General features: G+C 39.0%; 1 protein-coding gene across 1 annotated transcript in view; it reads right to left on the minus strand.

Moving 5' to 3' along the window:
• sdk2b (sidekick cell adhesion molecule 2b) overlaps positions 1 to 19,476 on the minus strand; it is a 277,914-nt gene that overhangs the window by 25,473 nt on the left and 232,965 nt on the right. Inside the window, exons 42-43 of the mRNA XM_020918287.2 lie at positions 18,397 to 18,535; positions 719 to 848 (exon numbers count right to left, since the gene is read on the minus strand). Coding sequence (XP_020773946.2) covers positions 719 to 848; positions 18,397 to 18,535 — 269 coding nt within the window. The remainder of the gene's footprint in view (positions 1 to 718; positions 849 to 18,396; positions 18,536 to 19,476) is intronic.

Raw genomic sequence — 19,476 nt, forward strand, 5'->3', positions numbered from 1 at the left:
TATCCATCCATCCCTCCATCCAGCCCTCACCCCTTTCTCTCTATCCTCTCCCTCTTTATCTCCTCTCATTCACTCTGTTTCTCTCCATCCTTCACTCTTTCTCTCCATTTCTCTCCCCCCTCCATTTGCTCTCTTTCTCTTTACCCCTCTCCATCCATCCATACCTCTTACTCTCTCGCTTTATTCTTTCTTTCTTCTAACCCTTTCCTGCTCTCCATCTCTCTCACTCTTTCCACCCCCTCTCTTTCTCTGTCTCCCTTTGTCTAACCCTCTCTCCATCCTCTTCTCTTTCTCTCACTATCACCTCTCTCTCCATCTCTACCTCCCTCTGTCTTTCCTTTCCTCTCTCTCTTCATTCCTCCATACCCTCCCTCCCTTTCTCGCTTTAATCCCCGTACCATCCCGCTCTTCTCTAACTCCCTCGATCTCAAACCCTTTCTCTTTCTCCCTCGCTCTTTCTCCCTCCCTCCGTCCCTCCCTCTCTCCAGCATCTATCACTTCACGCTTGACGCATTCCGGTGAGTGAGTGAGAAAAGGACGCCCATGTGAGACACAGAGACAAAACAAGCCGACGATGCACGACTGAATTCATTTGGAGAATTCACAGAGATGACAGTGAGACATAGACCGGTACACACAGTAGAAGGTGATTAGTACAGGCAGGGGAAATACGCAGTTATTGTAGTAAAAGTACATGTGTATATGTGCACCGCTGTACCTGGGAGTCCGAGATTTCCGATGGTTTTTCCGTCAGGCTGCTGCTCTCTGCTGGGATGAGGTCGTTGTATTTCGTGCTCACGTCTTCATCGGAATAGTGGAGACTTCCGGGGCTGGGTCTTGGAGGTGACCTGGGGAAAAAATAATAATAACAATTTTAATTTAAAGGGCCTGTATCAGTTTTTCCCTTGTATGTGAACAAAATGTGCCATGCAGAGTGTTGCATAATCAGCTCTCGAGGCCAAAATTGTCATGGCAAAACTCTGCATGGGTCTCTGAAAAGCACTTATAAACTCATTGGAGTGCATAATTAGGATGCTTGGAATGGGTAAAGTAAGAATTTTGGACCACTGCAGATTGTTTAAAACAGGGGTCTCCAAACTGTAGCTCAGTAGTTACCAGTAGCTCTCCACCCCCACCAGTAGCTCGCCCAGGGATTTCTGAATTATAAATATTGTGCTGAATAACTCAAATTTGATTGATTAAATGCCCTATTTCCTTTGTAAATGTATCATTTTTATTCCTAATTTTGTGCCCTGATAACTGGATAATGGTTTATGTTTTATAGACATCTAACTGTACCTCATTTTCAGTTTATCACATCAAAAATAAAATTTATTTGTATAGCACATTTAAAACGGCCAAAGCTTACCAAAGTGCTGAACAATGAAATAAAACATACAATTGACAAAGCAACGACAATAGTATATATATATATATAAAATAACAGCAAGGTGCCAAGGTGTCTCTTCCTAACTAGACAAATGTCAGGGAGAAAAAAAAGTTTACCATGGCTCTTATATTTACAAAATTTCTGGCGACTGCTAAAACTAGTAGCTCTCTGGCATTTTCATTTTACAAAAAGTAGCTCACAGGAGGAAAAAGGTTTGAGGCCCCTGGTTTAAAATGAAATATGATTTTTATTTTTTTTCACGTTTTCAAGACAGTAAAAATCAGGTACAGTACAGGTAATTTAAAATGTATTTTAATATCAGTTTTTGTTTTGTTTTTTCAAAGAGAGAAATAAAAATATGTGTAAATACTAAAACTTCCTAAGATGTCTGTGTAATCCCTAAGTCAGACATGTCAAACTCAGGCCCGGGGACCAAATTTGGCCTGTGATATAATTATATTTGGCCCGCGAGATCATATCAAATATGTATTAGAGCTGCCCGCCGGCTACAGATAGACTATAGAGACATTATTAGAGAGAACTATAGACATTATTTATTTAACATGTTGTGATTATTTTATTTTATGCTTGTTCTGGATTCAGTGTTTAAGTAAAACTATTATTCAACATTTCTTTTAATAAGAAAAGGTTTAACATTATATATGACATGCAGATGTTGTGGAAATTTTTCAGTAATTATTTAGTTTGGCTCATGACTTAGTCCCAGGATTTAAGTTTGGCCCTCTGTGAATTTGAGTTTGACAATCCTGCCCTAAGTCATTCAGATAGTTTCCAGAACAAAAGAAAATTCAATTCTGTCACCTGAACAAAAGACACTTTAGGCTGTAAAACATCCTAAAAAACAATGAAACAATAAAATGAATCAGTTGCTGGTGTAGGTCAGAAATAAGCCTTATTATTTTTCTATCTCTGGACACTTCATATCTACTCTGACCAGTGTCAAAGTGGTTACAAGTGTAAGCAATAAAAAGAACACCATTTTGTACAAACTTTTATGACTTGCTCGAGGTCAAAACTCCTCTGCAAAACACAACAAAAACCTGGTGATTTTCAAGGATTATGAAACCAAATGTATTGATGTTGATGCCTTCTGACTTTGCGGTGTAGTTTGGGCCTATACCTCAAAACTGTAAAAGTAAAAAGAAAAAAAAAAAGAAAATCAACATTTGCCTAAACTTTAAATTATGCTTAAAGGTGCGCTATGTCACTTTTAGTTGGGGGTCCTTAACCTGCTTGTTTCTATGGATACAGTATGTCATTGCTCTGCCTGGAATGTTCCACAGTGTGACATTAAACAGCTCTACTTTACATTTATTCCATTACAGGTGGTTTTATAGCTCAAAAACACCTTCAAAAACAGACATTCTGACTGTGAGCGGGGTCGCCTCTCCACAGATCTGACCTGTAACTTGGTCTGGTTTGGTCTCCATGAAGATAGAAAGTTTTAAAGCCACACTGTGAAACATTCCAGACAATCTCCATGGAGAAAAACATTTGACAGACCTCCAAAAGACTTACACACGTACAGTTAATGTCAGATCAGATTTTGTTGTTACGATTATGGTGGAACAAATTATTTTAATTTGAATGATTTGATTTCATTCAATTTGAGAAGAATAAATGTCACTTACTGCTAATATTTAATGTTTAACCATGCATTTTGAGCAGTGCAGTGTCTTTTTTTAAAGGTTAAGATAAAACAATGACCCACAAAGCCTAATGTTGTTATGCCAATATAGTCCAGTCCAGGAGGAGGATGTTACACTATGAGGGGCCACGATAGTCCCCTGTATTAAAAGAAAACACTGGCCAGCTCATATTTAGGAAGATTTGATCATGCGCTGTTAAAAATGGCAAAACATTCCTGCACAATGAGTCATGAGAAAACCACTTACAGTAAACTGATTTGGAAATAAAGAAGTGAAGAAACACAGTAACGGACCAAATAAAACATCTATTTTGGTGCTTAATGAATAGGGAACTGTGTAAACTGTGCAAAATGTGAAAATGTGCAAAATAGAAATGGGATTTTTGGCTCCTTTGTGGGATCCCAATGAAATTCAAAAGACTGGCTCTTTTACTTTTTATTTAAATGACAGAAAGGCAAATGGGAGGCCCCTTTTTAAGTACAAACTAATCACAAAGAGGAAAGTCCAAGATATATTTAAAATGGTTTAAACCGTGAGTGGGAGTAGGTTTACCCTTTGAAATTATGCATGATGTAAATAAAACATTGCACTACGATAATAATAATTAGAAACGAACTGTTATTGTGACGCTAAACGTGTGTTTTTTTTTTGTGCACACAGCTCTTACTCGTGTTTCCTACTCTGCTTCTGTTCTGATTCTTGTTTTAGTTCGGTGTCAATTAATGTAAAAATGCATAAAAATCTGAAAGAAAAAGATTTGGTTCTTTTAAAAAATGAGGTGCACTATGTAACTTTTTGTTTGAGGATGCTTGTTTCTGTGGAGATGTCCTTGTTCTGCCTGGAATGTTCCACAGTATGACATTAAACAGCTCTACTAGGCCTGTAACGATAGTCAATAAATCGATTAATCGTACGGTAACTTTTAACGAGCTTAATAACGTTTCCAACCACGATAAATTCTATTTGCGTGCTTGTTTATTTTCCTCTTCTCTCTGAATATCAAAAGGCTTCTGTCGCTCTCTGACTCCTCTCGTTTCCTTAGCGTAATGACTCTTGAATGAACGTGCCAGCATAGACTCTATAGGCGAGTTTCATTGTTGACATTGTTGCATTGCATGCTGGGAATTATTTTGGTCGGCGGCAATAAACACGTGTGACGGACGGAGAGAGAAAGCACGTAAAGGGTATTGATCCCGGTTATTTATCCACTCTAACGGCAGAGGACCCAAGATGATTTGACCAGAAATTGGTCATAAGCATCGATGGACGCCAAATCACCCTTTTCAACCCCGACAAAAGGTGGACGAAACCAAATTTCTGGTCAGAATCGCCAACTACCTGGACAAATATTCACTTCGGCGATATCCACAATGACTTGGTGGAAACTCCTGGGCCATTCACAGCAGAAAAGATGAAAACCTCCAAGAGTCTCGATGCGTTGTTGAACTTGTTGGAGTCCACGGTTTGTTAGGATCTTCTACGTTTGCTCTGCGAATGTTTGAAAGCCATTTAATTCACCGTTAGCGGTTCTTTTCACTCGGAATACGAAAAAGACATTTTCCTTCTTCCGTGCTTCTATTTGTGCATCCGATAATGCAGCAGGAATTTACCATTATCGGGGATAAATATGCAAGGTTACGCACTGTGTTTGACCGCTATCCTGTTTCTTGCCTCTGACCAAAATATTTCCCAGCATGCAACGCGGGCTTTTAATAACAATGACGTCAGCTGAAACTCGCCTCTAGACGGATTATTTGTTCATCGACACAGCAGATGCGTGCACAACCTGAGTGCAGAGAGCGCCGCTGTCTGTGCGCTGAACATGAAGCCGCAACACAAGCGCCGCCGTCAGAAACAAAACAGTTCATCGCCGTGTGACAAAACAAGTCACGAAGCCGAATCAACACGAGGGAGTGGGAGCGTTAAATGCAGGCGAGTGCGTAAACGACAAGAAGAAATGTGGCTCAATGAATATGATTTTCTGACAGACAAAATAGCGAAACAGGATCATGTCACGGGTTCATACGAACACTTCAAGACCAAAATATCGAGGCTCACAGCAGCAGCCACAGAGAGACGAGACACAATATTCCAATGTAAGTGAATGACTAAAACAAATTTTAAGGGCAATTTTGTTACAGAGATTTAATAATCCATTCTATTTATTGTTTTGGTTGAGCTTCGTTCAGTAATGGTTTATTCAGGTGCATTTTTTATTAACAAGTCCTTGCTTTAAGCCAGACTACATTAGGCTATTCTTCTGTGAACAAATCTATTTTATTTAGGCCTTTTGTTGTTTCTTGTCTTGCAGATCCTGTGTTAAAAGTTCTTCAGAAAGTAAAGTTTACTGATCTTTGAAAGGGTGTATTTGCATTTTTATTCCAATCTCACTATATTAATTGAAAATGGTCTCAAAATATCAATATTATCGTTTATCGTTATCAATTAATCGTCCAGCGAAATCTGTTATCGTTACAGGCCGAAACTCTACCTTATATTTATTCAACTGCAGTGGTTTTAGAGCTCAAAAATACAGAGAAAAACAGGCATTCTGACTGTGAGCGGGTTCGCCTCTCCACAGATCTGACCTGTAATTTGAAACATTCCAGACAAAGCAATAACATCTTCACGGAGACAAGTATTTGATGGATCCTCCACCAGAAAAGTTACACGATGCACCTTTGAGGAATCGTTCATGTTCACTTGTGCAAAATATTGACAGAAAGTACTTTTTTTTTTTTTTTTTCAATGACACTATAACGTTTCAAAATAAAAATTCTAAACTGATTGGGGCTAAACAACCACCAGCGCAAATGCTTAAGGCTAATTACTTGCTGTAACTTTTGCTTGGCCCCAGGAAATCCACGTAGCCTTAAGATACAGCCGTCAAATCCCACGTCAACACAACCTAGAGTATCTGCCAACTCTATGTGTGCCATTAAAATCAATTTATCTTTAATTATTCAGCCCACATGTCGTTAAAATTCCCTTTAACCTCCTGCAGACACTAGCCAGTTTGCAGAGGGATTTCGAGTCTTAAGCCTGAGTGAGATTTGATTTTCCAAAGCGCTGTTTTTTTCTTTTTTTTCCCCCCTTCTTTCAAGTTTGCCTGGGCTGGCGTCCGTGTGTGTGCCAATGTGTCCAGATAGGAATCACGGGACATTCATAAGATGGTTGCCGCCTACAGCCAATGGAAGTTAATATGAATAATTCTCCCTCATTGTGAGCTCATTGTGGGCAGAGGAATGTAAAACGCGGTGCCCTTGTGACTAAATTATAATCTGTGGTGTTCTATCAGTCAACACACACACACAGAGCCCCGAGCCAAGATGCTGTTAATGAAATCACAGAGGAGTAAAGGCGGCCAGTGGAAGCGCCGGGATAAAGTGCGAACGTCAGAAAATGAAGCGTGTGCGCGCGGGGTAGTGTTTAGTCAAGTCGGGGTTTGTTGAGTCCAAGTTACGTTCAAGCTGTGTTTTATTAGGAGCAGGGATCATTTTGTCAACTTCAATATTTTACTCATAGTCACTAAATACTAAATAGACTGTCATCATAAAAACTAAACATATGACTAATGCATTTTTGTCAACTAAAACTCCATCCATCCATCTGTCCAGCAGTCTAAGCAGGGGCTACCAGACTTCCTACACCCCAGACACTTCCTCCAGCTTCTCCAGGGGGACCCAGAGGCGTTCCCAGGCCAGCCGAGAGACATAGTCCCTCCAGCGTGTCCTGGGTCTTCCCCACGGCCTCCTCCCGGTGGGACATGCCCGGAACACCTCCTGAAGGAGGCATCCAGGAGGTTTCCGGAACAGATGCCCGAGCCACCTCAACTGGCTCCTCTCGACGTGGAGAAGCAGCGGCTCTACTCCGAGCTCCTCCTGTGTAGCTGAGCTCCACACTCTATCTCTAAGGGAGCGCCCAGCCACCCTGCGGAGGAAACTCATTTCGAGCACTTGTATCGTTGATCTGGTCCTTTCGGTCATTACCCAGAGCTCAAGACCATAGATGAGGGGAGGAACGAAGATTGACCGGTAAATCAAGAGCTTCGCCTTTCGACTCAGCTCCCTCTTCACAACAACTGTCCGATGCAGCGACCGCATCACTGCCGACGCTGCACCGATCCAAATGTCACTTTCACACTCACTCGTGAACAAGACCCTGAGATACTTGAACTCCTCCACTTGAGGCAGGGACTCTCCACCCACCCGGAGAGGGCAAGACACCTTTTTCCGGTCGAGAACCATGGCCTCAGACTTGGAAGAGCTGATCCTCATCCCAGCCACTTCACAATCAGCTGCAAACCGCCCCAGTGCTCAGTCCTGGTCTGATGAAGCCAACAAGACAACATCATCCGCAAACAGCAGTCAACTAAAACTATAACTAAAATATCCAGTCCAATTCACTTCATTTATGTAGCACATTTCATAAGCGAAACAGTTTCCAAAGTGTTGCACAATACAAATAAAAATACGCAGTGGAAATAAAAAGCTCCACTAGTTAAATAAAGCAACAAATGAAAGGTACGAGTGGAGACTGATCGAATCCCAGAGGCCAAAACCAGACCATAAACAAACTCAACGTCTGTGCATGTCCCCATGAAGTAATGCAATACAATTTACCTTTGTGCACAAATAGAAAAAAACTGAAGAAAAAACTCCAGTAGAAGATGACACAACATTAACGCAACCTCAAAAGATGATCCCGACCAAAACAAAGTCAAATCGGAAACTGACAAAGACGCTAGAGGTGATATAAACATTTAAATTTGTGCTTCTCTGGGTGGAACAATGCAACACAATTTACCTTTGAGACCTAAGATAGAAAACACATACTTTCTGGATTTACTCAACTATAATTAGCATGACATTTCTGACGATTAAAACTAGACTAAAACTAGATTAAAAATTAGTTGACTAAATCTCAACTAAAACTAAAAATACATCTGACAAAAGACTAAGACTTGAACTAAATTAAAACATATTTTCACAACTTTCAGAGACCAGATTGTAGTTTGCCGTCACGCTGATGCTGGCAACAACTTTTATACTACTTTTACTTAATGAATCTTGGAAAATAAAATGCTCTTTAGATGCAGATAGTTCTCGAAATTAACATTTGTTTGGAACAGTTCAAAGTCTGAGATTAGTACAAGTTTGAGAAGCTCAAGTCCAAGTTATTCAAATCAAAGTATAAAGGTAAAAATAAGCCTGGACTATTTTCAAAACTAAACATAATCAAATTTGAGACTTTAAAATTCACAGTTCAGGCATAAATTCTGTATATTTGCATCTTTGTGGACATTACTGACCCCTTGTGGTTGGATTCAGAATTCCTGGTGAGCTCAAAATGTGTTAATGGTTGAAATCGTAATGAAGTCATGGATGAATCACGATGAACAAATGGATTAAAAGTGAAGTCTTCCATCATTATAAAAACTACTGTCTCTGTCTAGTGTTTTTAGAGTTCAGATATGCAGATTTTAAGGTATATTGATAAAGAGATTAAATAATAAAACAATATATCGAAAAAATAATGAAAAAAGATCTTTGGGTGTAAATCCCTTCTTCAGCAAATGTAATTTTTTGTGTGAAAACCATTTACCTATTCAGTATTTAAATAGCAAGCATAAAAAAATTAAGAAACACCGAATCTAACAAAGCATAAATGTGGAATAAAACTGCTTGCCATATAGAAAAACAAACAAGAAAAGCCAAAACATATCAATTCAGAAAACATATACTATAAAATCCTGCTTAAATGTGCCCAAAATGGTGGCCAGTAGTTCTTTGTGTGAATCCGCGGCAGGGCTGTCCTTTCTGCCTGAGCTCTTCTTTCTTTTCACCATTCCCGGTCGGACTAAAAATCCTCCATCTGTTCGTGCTGATTGGCTCTGGTTTGGCCAAGGGAAAAAAACAGGAAATCCAGTCTCAGTCCCAGTGTCCAGTACTGTCCACCATTACAGCCAGTGCAGTCTTAAGCCTCGTATGTCACACAAAATGGACTCGTGAGCTTTAAAGGTGCATTGTGTAACTTTTCTGGTGGAGGGAAATGTTCTTGCTTTGTCTGGAGTGTCTCACAGTATGACATTAAACCTTTCCTGTCTGTTTTTCTTGGTATTTTTGAGCTGTAAATTGATTTGTAATTGAATAAATGTAAGGTAGACCTGTTTAATGTCATACTGTGGAACATTCCAGGCCATAGAAACAAGAAGATGACGGACGCTCCACCAAACAAGTTACACAATGCACCTTTAAACCATGTTAGAATGCTGTTATCTCCTCTTCATCCTTGGAGTTGTTTTGTTTCCTTCACACACTTGTTTTTATTAGTTTGTCTACATCTCTAAAGCTCAAAATGCTCTGTTCCACATTGTGATGTCATGAAGCAGTAGTTTTCAAGTTAACAGCTACATTTTACTTGCCTGATTCATCAGACGGTTTCACTTTGTGGAAACCGTCTGACCTCGCAGCATTAGGATTCGTTCGGTCAACAGTAGGCGGGTACTTTTTTTATTTAACCAAGCGCTGCTGTTTGGTCATGACGTGTGTAATGCACCAAATCCCGTAGGAAGAAGGGCAATAACATCTTTCCCCTTGATAAAATTCACCAAACATTCTCTTTGTTCCGGCTTTAAATCCTCGATCTTGGGAATCATTGCCGACACAGAGCTGTGAGAAATATTCTGTGCTGATCGTGCTGATTCACCCAATATTTGTACCTTGGAATGACAACAGGGAGAAAACATACTGTCTATCTATGGTTCTATAAAAAAGGCATGCTATTCTGTACTTTGAAATGCTACGAAGCAGAAAACTGACGTATGTGGACCCCGTGGCATGTACCCACCCATGATAAAGTGCACCGGGTCAGCATTATTGTTCATTTTCTTGCTGTATATGCTAAATCAACAAGTTAATGTTTTGTCAGATGGGTAGTATAAAGCTACCTCTCACAGTGGGTTTTGTCAGAAGACGTCGTTCCGGGGTGACAGTTGTATTTGCTAATCAACTTGAATCTCCGTGAACTGCAAATGCTAAAATAAAGTGGCCTGTACTCGGATCCTTCCATCTCTTGTGCTTTTTTCCTAGAACACGCACTGAATTCTTCCGAAAAGCCCACAGAATGTATGTCTTCGTCTACATCCATCTCGACGCTTTGTTTACTGTTGTGTTGTACCACAAAAGGGACCCGGACAGACGCGACGAGTTTGACGTCATGGCTTCACAGCTCTTCTCTGATTGGCCGGTGCGCGGTCTTCTTGCAAACCATCTAGTGTATTCTGATTCCTGACCTAGTTGCTGGAGAAAAATGAAATTGAGCGGAGGCACTAGGTGACGCCAGCCTCGTCAACATTTCACTTTTTCTTCAGTAGAAATTGGCAATTCCAGGGCTGAAATTATCCACATGATTCTAGTGAAGGTGCATGGAGTTTCAAAACACAGTGGAGCACTTCCTTTATTACCACATGACATCACAAGGTGGAGCAGACTGTTTTCCGTTTGAGAGAAGAACTCAACTTATTATGCAGGGTTTGTGTGTTAAACATGTGTGAACGAAACAAAACACAACTCCAGGTTTGTTTGTGATGAGGAAACAACATTATAACAGATCAGAAAACAGCGTAATACGAGCCCTTTAAACACATCTTTTTACCATATCACATTTGCATAAGTATTTCAATAGAGTTCTAGATTCCAACAGTTAGCAGAGCGGTGTTTTTATTTTTTTAGGACGAGGAAAACATGAAATAGTCCATAGGGAAATCAGGGAGGAAGTTTGCTGTAATTCAATTAGTCTACAACAAGCAGGATTCAGCCTAATTGACTTGAGTGGAAATTAGAGCAGACGATCATTAAAGAGATTATGCCGATTTATGGGCTCATAATTATGCCGGAATTTCAATGGAATTTATGTAAAAAGAGCGCTGGCGGGCTTGTGTTCAGATTGGTGGTTGGTCATTGAGTAGGAGGCATTCAGAAGACATCACATAGTTAAAAAATGGAGCTGGAGGGCAAGTCAGAACTCTGTGGATTAATTTGGGTTTTAACTGTCAAATGGCAGATGTTTCGCTCTAGTTTATTGTTATTATCTCTGTAATTACCGGGTCTATCTGCAAAAAAACAAAACTGACGCAAAGTTCAATGGCTTCTCTGTCAGCAGATACAAATTATGGTTAAATATCATTAGATTATATATTTTTTTAACAGTAGGATCAACATGTAGTGTCATAAGTCAGATCCAACCATGAACTGATTGGTGATTGAAACCTTTAAAGATGCATTGTGTAACTTTGTGTTCCACAGTAGCATTAAGCATGTTTATCTTGCATTTATTCAATTACAGTTATTTTTATTGCTTCAAAAAACATAAGCAGGTTCGCCTCTTCACAGATCTGACCAGTAAATTGGCTCGATGGTGTCACTTTTTTTGGTCTATATGAAGATATATATGTTTAATGGAATATTGTGGAGTATTCTGGAGAAAGCAACAACATCTCCATGGAGACGAGGAGGTAATGGACCCTGCACCAGAAATGTTACACAGTACACCTTTAAAGGATCTGTACCAGTTTTTTTTCCATGTATTTGAGAAAAATGTGTCTTATCTCAGTACAGATATGTTGGACAAAAGAAGTCTGCTTATTATATTAATCCGTGTATCATTCGTTCATTCGTTTTTCAAAATAAAACCAAAAGTAAGAAAATGAAAAAACAACAGTTTTCTTCATTTTTTTTGTTTTTGATTTTGTGTTTAAATGAATAATGGAAAAAAAACGGATAATGGCCCTTTCCCGTTTACGTGACTTAAACTGCGATGCCAGACTTTTGCCCCACATACGGACTGAACCAGGACTAAACTGTTTTCTATTCTGGTCTGGTCCCAGTCTCTGTCGCAGTCTGGTCCTGGTCATGTTCCCGGTCTCAGTTCTGGTCCCAATTCTGCTCTGGTCCCGGTCTCAGCGCAGTGTCAGTCCCGGTCTCAGTCCCGGTCGGGTTCCGGTCTGGTCCTGGACCTGGTTTCGTCCTGGTTTAGTCCTGGTTCAGTCCGTATGCAGCGCAAAAGTCCGGCATCACAGTTTAAGTCACAGAAACGGGAAATGGCCGTTATCTGTTTTTTCCATTATTCATTTAAACACAAAATCGAAAACTGAAAAAACGAATCATTATCTGTTTTTTTTTTTTCATTTTGGTTTTGGAGACAAATAATGAAGAAAATAGTTGTTTTTTGTTTTCTTACTTTTGGTTTTATATAGAAAAATGAATGAACAAATGATACACGGATTATTTAAGTCTGCATTATGAGTGCTTTATTTTCCAAGATTCAGGAAGTGCGCAGTTGGCATGCAAGTTTTTGCCGACATTAGAATGAAGCCAAACTGCGCTTTGGTCTGAAAGTTGTGAAAAGTATTTATAAACTCATCATAGTGATTAATTAGGATGCTTAAAATGCTTGAAATAAAGTTGGTGATGGATAACTTTGGACCTCTGCAAACTGTTAAAAATGTCAATAGTTCTGTTTTTCATATTTTAACACAGAAAATAAAACTTGAAAATGAAAATATAGTACAACGCCTTTAAGCCATATATTTAAAAATGGCAAGTTTTGTATGAATATAAGTCTGGTTTGGTCATTTCTTTCAAAACCAGTGAATATCTTTGCCATATAAGCCAATATTCAGAAAAATACATATCGATCATTGCAAATCTAAAATCTTAATTGAATTCACATTTCAAGTTCTTATGAAATTTATCAGGTCTGCAAATCAATTCAAGACCAATGCACGCCCTGAAAAAGACTTGTAAAAACAGCAAAATGTGACTTCTTGAATGCTACGAGCCTTTAAATATTAATATTATAGATTTCATGCCATCTCCGCTTTCTCCTCTTTTAGTATCAGCGAGTATTGACATTCTCCAAACATCCACACAAGTTCACAAGAGCAATTTTGTAAGCTTCATAAAAATGTAAAAATCGACTCGGGCACGTCTCCGGAGATGTCACTTTTCACTGATGTAATCCCACTCTGTAAAGTTCACAACAAGATTTTAGCACAACCCCGGGACTTTGCTATTTACCTACTCCCAATAGGAACCTCATCGTAACCTATGGCAACCAAATAAAGCCTGGTATTACTGGGAGCCCACTGGGACATTATAGTAAACGCTGTGGTTTAAACAACACGGAGGAAGGGCTCTGGCTCATATCGTTGACTCTGGAGCATGTTTGGTTTGCATTATTTATCGATGTTTGACTCTGGAGTGCACTTGATCCTGCTGTGGTTTAAACTGTTGACTGTAACATCGCTATAGCTTCAATATTATTCCTCATTATTGCGGGGCGGTATATGGAGATCAGCGGGGAGGTTCAAGAGTCCTGTTTATAAAGTGATTGTAAATCAGATGAAGTGTATCGATAAGAGTCAAAACACACTTATACAAGATGAAGTGTTTATGATGTGAATGCTGATTAACATCTATACAGACATTCTGATAATACTGCAGTAATATAAATAATGTTTGTTTTACTTTGGTCTTTTGAGGATTCACATGAATAGATTCACTGTGCAACTTTTATGATGGGTGATCTGCCACTTGCTTGTTTCATGGAGACATTTGCTTTGTTTAGAATGTTCCAGAATATAGCATTAACCCCTTAACGTCTGAATTTATATAGATGTATATAAAAAAATGTTTTGCGTGTGTGTTTTTGCCTTTAAGTAGATGGTAAATTAAACTGAGATTATTAATTTGACTAGAGCAAAAAATAAATAAATAAATAAATAGAAATTTGGGACAAATAGAAACAAGTGCTTGCCAAAGGTTCTAGGAAGGTCCTGTATATGCACAAACCTGCAATGAGGGAATGCAGCCGCTGTCTTGGTTTATGTTTTGATCCAAACGGTTTGTTGCATATTTGTGACACTCGGCGTTAAGGGGTTAAGTTTGTCTTGTGTGAAAAATACTGAAAAAATACTTTCCAAAACATCACCTGCTTGTCTCCATGGCGATACCATACTGTGGAACATGTCAGTCTCTGGAGAAAAGCAGGTGGTGGACTCTCCAACATAAAAGTGACATAGTACATTATTTTAGAGCTAGTAACACCAACTAACAGTTAGTAAGTCTATAGTCAAGATATATATGAATAGCCATAATATGTTATTAAAAGTGCTCTATGTCAGGAGTCCCCAACCCCCCGGGCTGTGGACCAGTACTGGGCCGTGGGTCGTTTGGTACTGGGCCACGAAAGCGCAAACACCCCTCTTGTGCGCCGCGTGAACCGTGTCTTCTCGAATATGCTGCATGGCCACGTCTCTAAATCAGAACTAAAACCAGGTCTAAACAGGACAAAACCAGGACTAAACCAGAACTAAATCAGGTTTAAACAGGACTAAACCAGGTGTAAAACTAGTAATAAAACAGGATTTAACCAGGACTAAACCATGCAACACAGACCGCGCCTCCTCCCACATGTTGCACCACCTACTGTCCTCCCCAGTCCAAAAATATTGTCAGCCATAAAACTGATCCATGGTGCAAAAAAAGTTGGGAACCACTGCTCTATGTAACTTTTTGGTTGAGGGTCCATCACCTTCTTGTTTCTATGGAAATGTCATTGCTCTGCTTCAACTGTCATTATGGTATTAAACAAATCTACTTTAACATACTGTATATTAAATTCGTTTTTTTTTTTTTTAATAGCCCAAAAATACCCAGAAAAACAACCATTCTGACTGTGAGCAGGATTGCTTCTCCACAGATCTGACCTGTAATTTGGTCTGGTTTGGTCTCCATGATGATAGAAAGGCTTAAAACCATACTGTGAAACATTCTAGACAAAGCAATAACATCTATATACTGTCACCACTAGTGCATTATTACTCACAGAATCAGTCTTATATTATTATTCATATTATTTTTAAGTCGTCATGCTTTTGTATAAAGAGAATGTACATGTTCACTAATTACCTGACCTCCTTACAGATCTGTGACGAACTTTATTTACTCCAAAAATGAAGTTTCCTCAAATACACCCCTGCATCTGCCCTTGCTTTCTTGCACACTATCTGACCCCGATATGGTGCTAATCTCTTTCCAAATTCCGACACAGGTTGGGATTAGCGCTCCGTACAGTGGGATGGTGGAGCCGTTTGATTCCTGATCCGGTCTAAGGCTCCGGAGTTGATCCTGCCTTTTGTATGGGGAGTCTGGAGACCGGGGTGCAGTATTATTGGCTAATCGCGGGCTCAGGTGTGGGATTTCTGTGTCTCTACTGTCTGTACGGCGCGGAGAGTTCAAAGAGGTAAGATTTGAAAAGGTACATCTGTGCATTCTTTCGCTCCCTCGCCTCTATCGCATGTCATTTCTTCAAAGTTGATGCATAATTGGAAACTGTCTGGAAGAATCTCAAAGACCAGGGAGTACTTTGATCAGCTCAAGGGCATGTTCATATGAGATTAAAATTATGTATTGGCTCCAAATGTATTTATTACCTGAGGTGGAACTGGTCAAAGGATGATGTTAAAATATGCATGTATTTTAAGATCACTTAAAAAGAATCTTATTCAACTAGAAGTAAATTCACTGAATAATCAATAGAAACATTACATGAAAGTAAGTGCTGCTGCTACTACTGCTACTATAACTTCTACTACTACTACTACTGCTGCTGCTACAACTACTACTACTACTACTACTACTACTACTACTACTACTACTACTACTACTACTGCTACTATAACTTCTACTACTACTACTACTGCTGCTGCTACTACTACTACTACAACAACTACTACTACAACTACTACAACTACTGCTACTACTAACTACTACTACTACTACTACTACAACTACTACTACAACTACTACTACTACTACTACTACTACTACTACTACTACTACTACTACTACTACTACTACCACAACTACTACAACTACTACTACTACAACAACAACAACTAATTGTACTATAACTACTACTACTACAACTACAACTGCTACAACTACTACAACTGCTACAACTACTACTACTACTACTACTACTACTACTACTACTACTACTACTACTGCTACTACTACTACTACTACTACTACAACTACTACTACAACTACAAGTACTACAACTACTACTACAACTACTACTACTACTACAACTACTACTACTACTACTACTACTACTACTACTACTACTACTACTACTACTACTACTACTACAACTACTACTGCAACTACTACAACTACAACGACTACTACAACAACTACAACAACTACTACTACTACTACAACAACTACTACTACTTCAACTAATACTACTATTTGTACTACTACTACTACTACTACTACTACTACAACTACTACTACTGGTACTGCTATATTTAAGTCATGACACTTTTTAATGAGTAAAATACATTTTTTCTCACCAAGTAAGAAAACTCAAAAGTATATAATTATAGACTTTAGTTTTCTTATTTGGTGATGTATATGTTAGGATTTTGGTCAGGTCAGATCTGTGGAGGGGCGACCCTGCTCACAGCCAGAACGCCTCTTTTTCTAGGTATTTTTGAGCCATAAAACCATCTGTAATTGAATAAATGTAAAGTAGAGATGTTTAATTTCAGAAACCCAAACCAAAAAGTTCCATAGTGTACCTTTAAGAACTCCTCAAAGTTCACCTGCTATACTTTTCTGTGATCCGTACATCTTAGCCCACACATCCGTCAGTCCTTCAGACTCACTCTAAATCCTCTACAAAGGTACACTTCATTTAAGGCCAAGTTATGGGTGCAAACCTGGACTGCATTCTCATGAGTCAAACAGCTCTTCTCAGGTGTCAGTCAAAATGATTTGGTTTAACTCACTTCTCGCATGTCTCCCAGCTACACATCCACCCAGTACAGAAGCTCATTAAAAAGATTCGCAGCTAAGTCGACTTATTCCACTTTTAAATAGTGGTAAAAACATTCCTGGGATGACAATGTTGCTGGAGCTGTTAAAGCTTTGAGGCATGAAGAAAAGTTTCCCTGCAAAACACAATTACAGCGTCGTATTGCTTTTTAATTTAAATTTCAAACTCCGCTCGCACTCTGTTTGTGAGTTGTTGTTTTGAGTGGGTTTTTGTAGTAATGGGATTCTGGGGTCTTTGATGAGAGACGAATCTGTGGAATCTGTTCATTTCCAAAAGCAAAAAGACAGACTCATTTCTGTATTTAACATAAGAAGTCACCTTGGTAACTCATCTGGAAAGTCATCTATGATATATTTCCGTACCAGTGACTAAAATATTGTTTATCCAAAGTTATCTTGTTACATTTTGCTATAGTCCTGGTTCTTCTGTTCGCCCAGTATACATTTGTGAAAAGTCTTTAGCACTTTGGGGCCCACTGTGGTATTTATATTACACAAAATTGGCTCTTGTGATAATGTTGTAAGCTCCTCAAAATCACATCTGGAGTTGTGTTTTGTTTCATTCACACATGTCTGAGTAACGCTTTATTATTAGTCGGTCTACATCTCAAAAGCTCAACATTTTCTGCTCCTGACTTTTGATGTCACTAAGAGGTAGTTTTTAAGTTACACTGCAAAAAACTAAATCTAGCCAAGTTAAAATGACTTGAATTAAGTAAAATTGACTCAAATCATTATAAACCTTTCTTGGCAAGTAAAATTATCTGCCAGTAGAACAAGACTTTTTGTGCTTAAAATATTAAAATACATCTTGCTACACTTAATACAAATAAGAAAAACAACAACTTTTTGCACTTAAAATAAGAAACAAAATTGAGTGCTGCTTGAATTAAGAAAAACACTCGTATTCCATTGGTGGATAATTTTACTTGTCGAGTTGAATCTAATCAAATAAAGTAAAATGTTCTTAATTGAAGTAATTTTAGTTTAGCAAGATAATGTTTATTTCCCATGAAGCAGTTACCTTTTAGTTTAAGCTCAGTAAAGGTTGGAAATTCCAGGGCTGAAGTCATCAAAATGACTCTAGGGAAGATGCATGGAGTTTAAATACACAGTGAAGCACTTCCTGTATTAGAGTGTTTTCCGTTTGAGAGAAGAACTCAGCCTAAATATGCAGGAAAATGTGCGTGAAACATGTGAATGAAACAAAACTCCATTAATGTTTTTGATGAGGAAACAACATTATATAGATCAGAAAATAGCACCCTTTAAACCTTTAAAATGTCAGTGGAAATCATTCTGTGCTTTATTCTGAGCTTCATAGAACCATAGTTATGTATGTAACTCTTGTTTTACCCCCGGTCAGTGTAAGAAATCAGGCAGAACTTCTCACCATCTCATCTCGTGGTTGTGCTGTGTGTGCACTGACCTGGTGTAGACTCCGTTCTTGCGACAGAAGGAGTTTTTGACGGACAGGCGGCGGTTGTTAAGTTCGAGGGCAGGGAAGCGTCCTTCGTCCAGGCTGACCATGTCCCCGTGGGTCAGGGCGTTGCAGTTGGAGTTGTTTCCTGGACACACGTACAGAGACACTGTGTCACCACAGCAGGCACACAGGTGGACAGGGTTAGAGGCTATGGCACTGAAGGAGGCTAGATGAGAATAATAATAATAATATTTATAACCAAACCCCAGAAAACCCCTATCCTAGGCTTACGTAATATTTCAGTGGTCATCATATTTGATTTTATTAAAAGGTCCGTCACCTGCTTCTTTCCATGGATATGCCATTGCTCTATATGGAATGTTCCACAGTATGACATTAAAGGGACTGTTCAGAATTTTCGACATAGGACTAAAAACAGTCTTACTCACTCCACAAAGCTCCTAAAGCAAATCTATTATTACACCAGACTGTCGATGTGAATGTCTGTGTCGATAGAATAATGTTTGAAATAAATCACATGAATCATTACATGTTGAGGGACTATTTTCTCCTATATCAGTCCGCCCCTGCCAAGCTTTCTATCAGGAAGTACAACTCACTGCTGCTGCTGCTCAGACATAAATCCTTCAAATGCAACGTTGTTTTTACTTCTAAAATTATTCTACCAACACAGACATTTACATTGACAGTCTGGTGTAATAATAGTTTTGCTTCGGGTGTTTTGTGGAGTGGGTAAGACTGTTTTTAGTGGCAGGACTATGGCCATTGACATGCACTAGCGTAGCACCAGTAGGAAATGAGGTCCTATGTCCAAAATTCCCGACTGTCCCTTTAAACAGCTCTACCTCTACATTTATTCAATTACAGGTGGTTTTATAGCTAAAAAATGCCCAGAGAAACATTCTGACTGTGCGTGGGGTCGCCTCTCCACAGATCTGACTTGTAACTTGGTCTGGTTTGGTCTCCATGAAGATAAAAAGGTTTAACACCATACTGTGAAATATTCCAGACAAAGCAAAAATATCTCCCTGAAGAAAAGCATTTGACGAATCTTCTACCAGAAAA

This window comes from Boleophthalmus pectinirostris, unplaced genomic scaffold (genome assembly GCF_026225935.1).
Source record: "Boleophthalmus pectinirostris isolate CB_2022bp ecotype Guang Dong unplaced genomic scaffold, ASM2622593v1 HiC_scaffold_14, whole genome shotgun sequence".
Taxonomy (NCBI): Eukaryota; Metazoa; Chordata; class Actinopteri; order Gobiiformes; family Gobiidae; genus Boleophthalmus; species Boleophthalmus pectinirostris.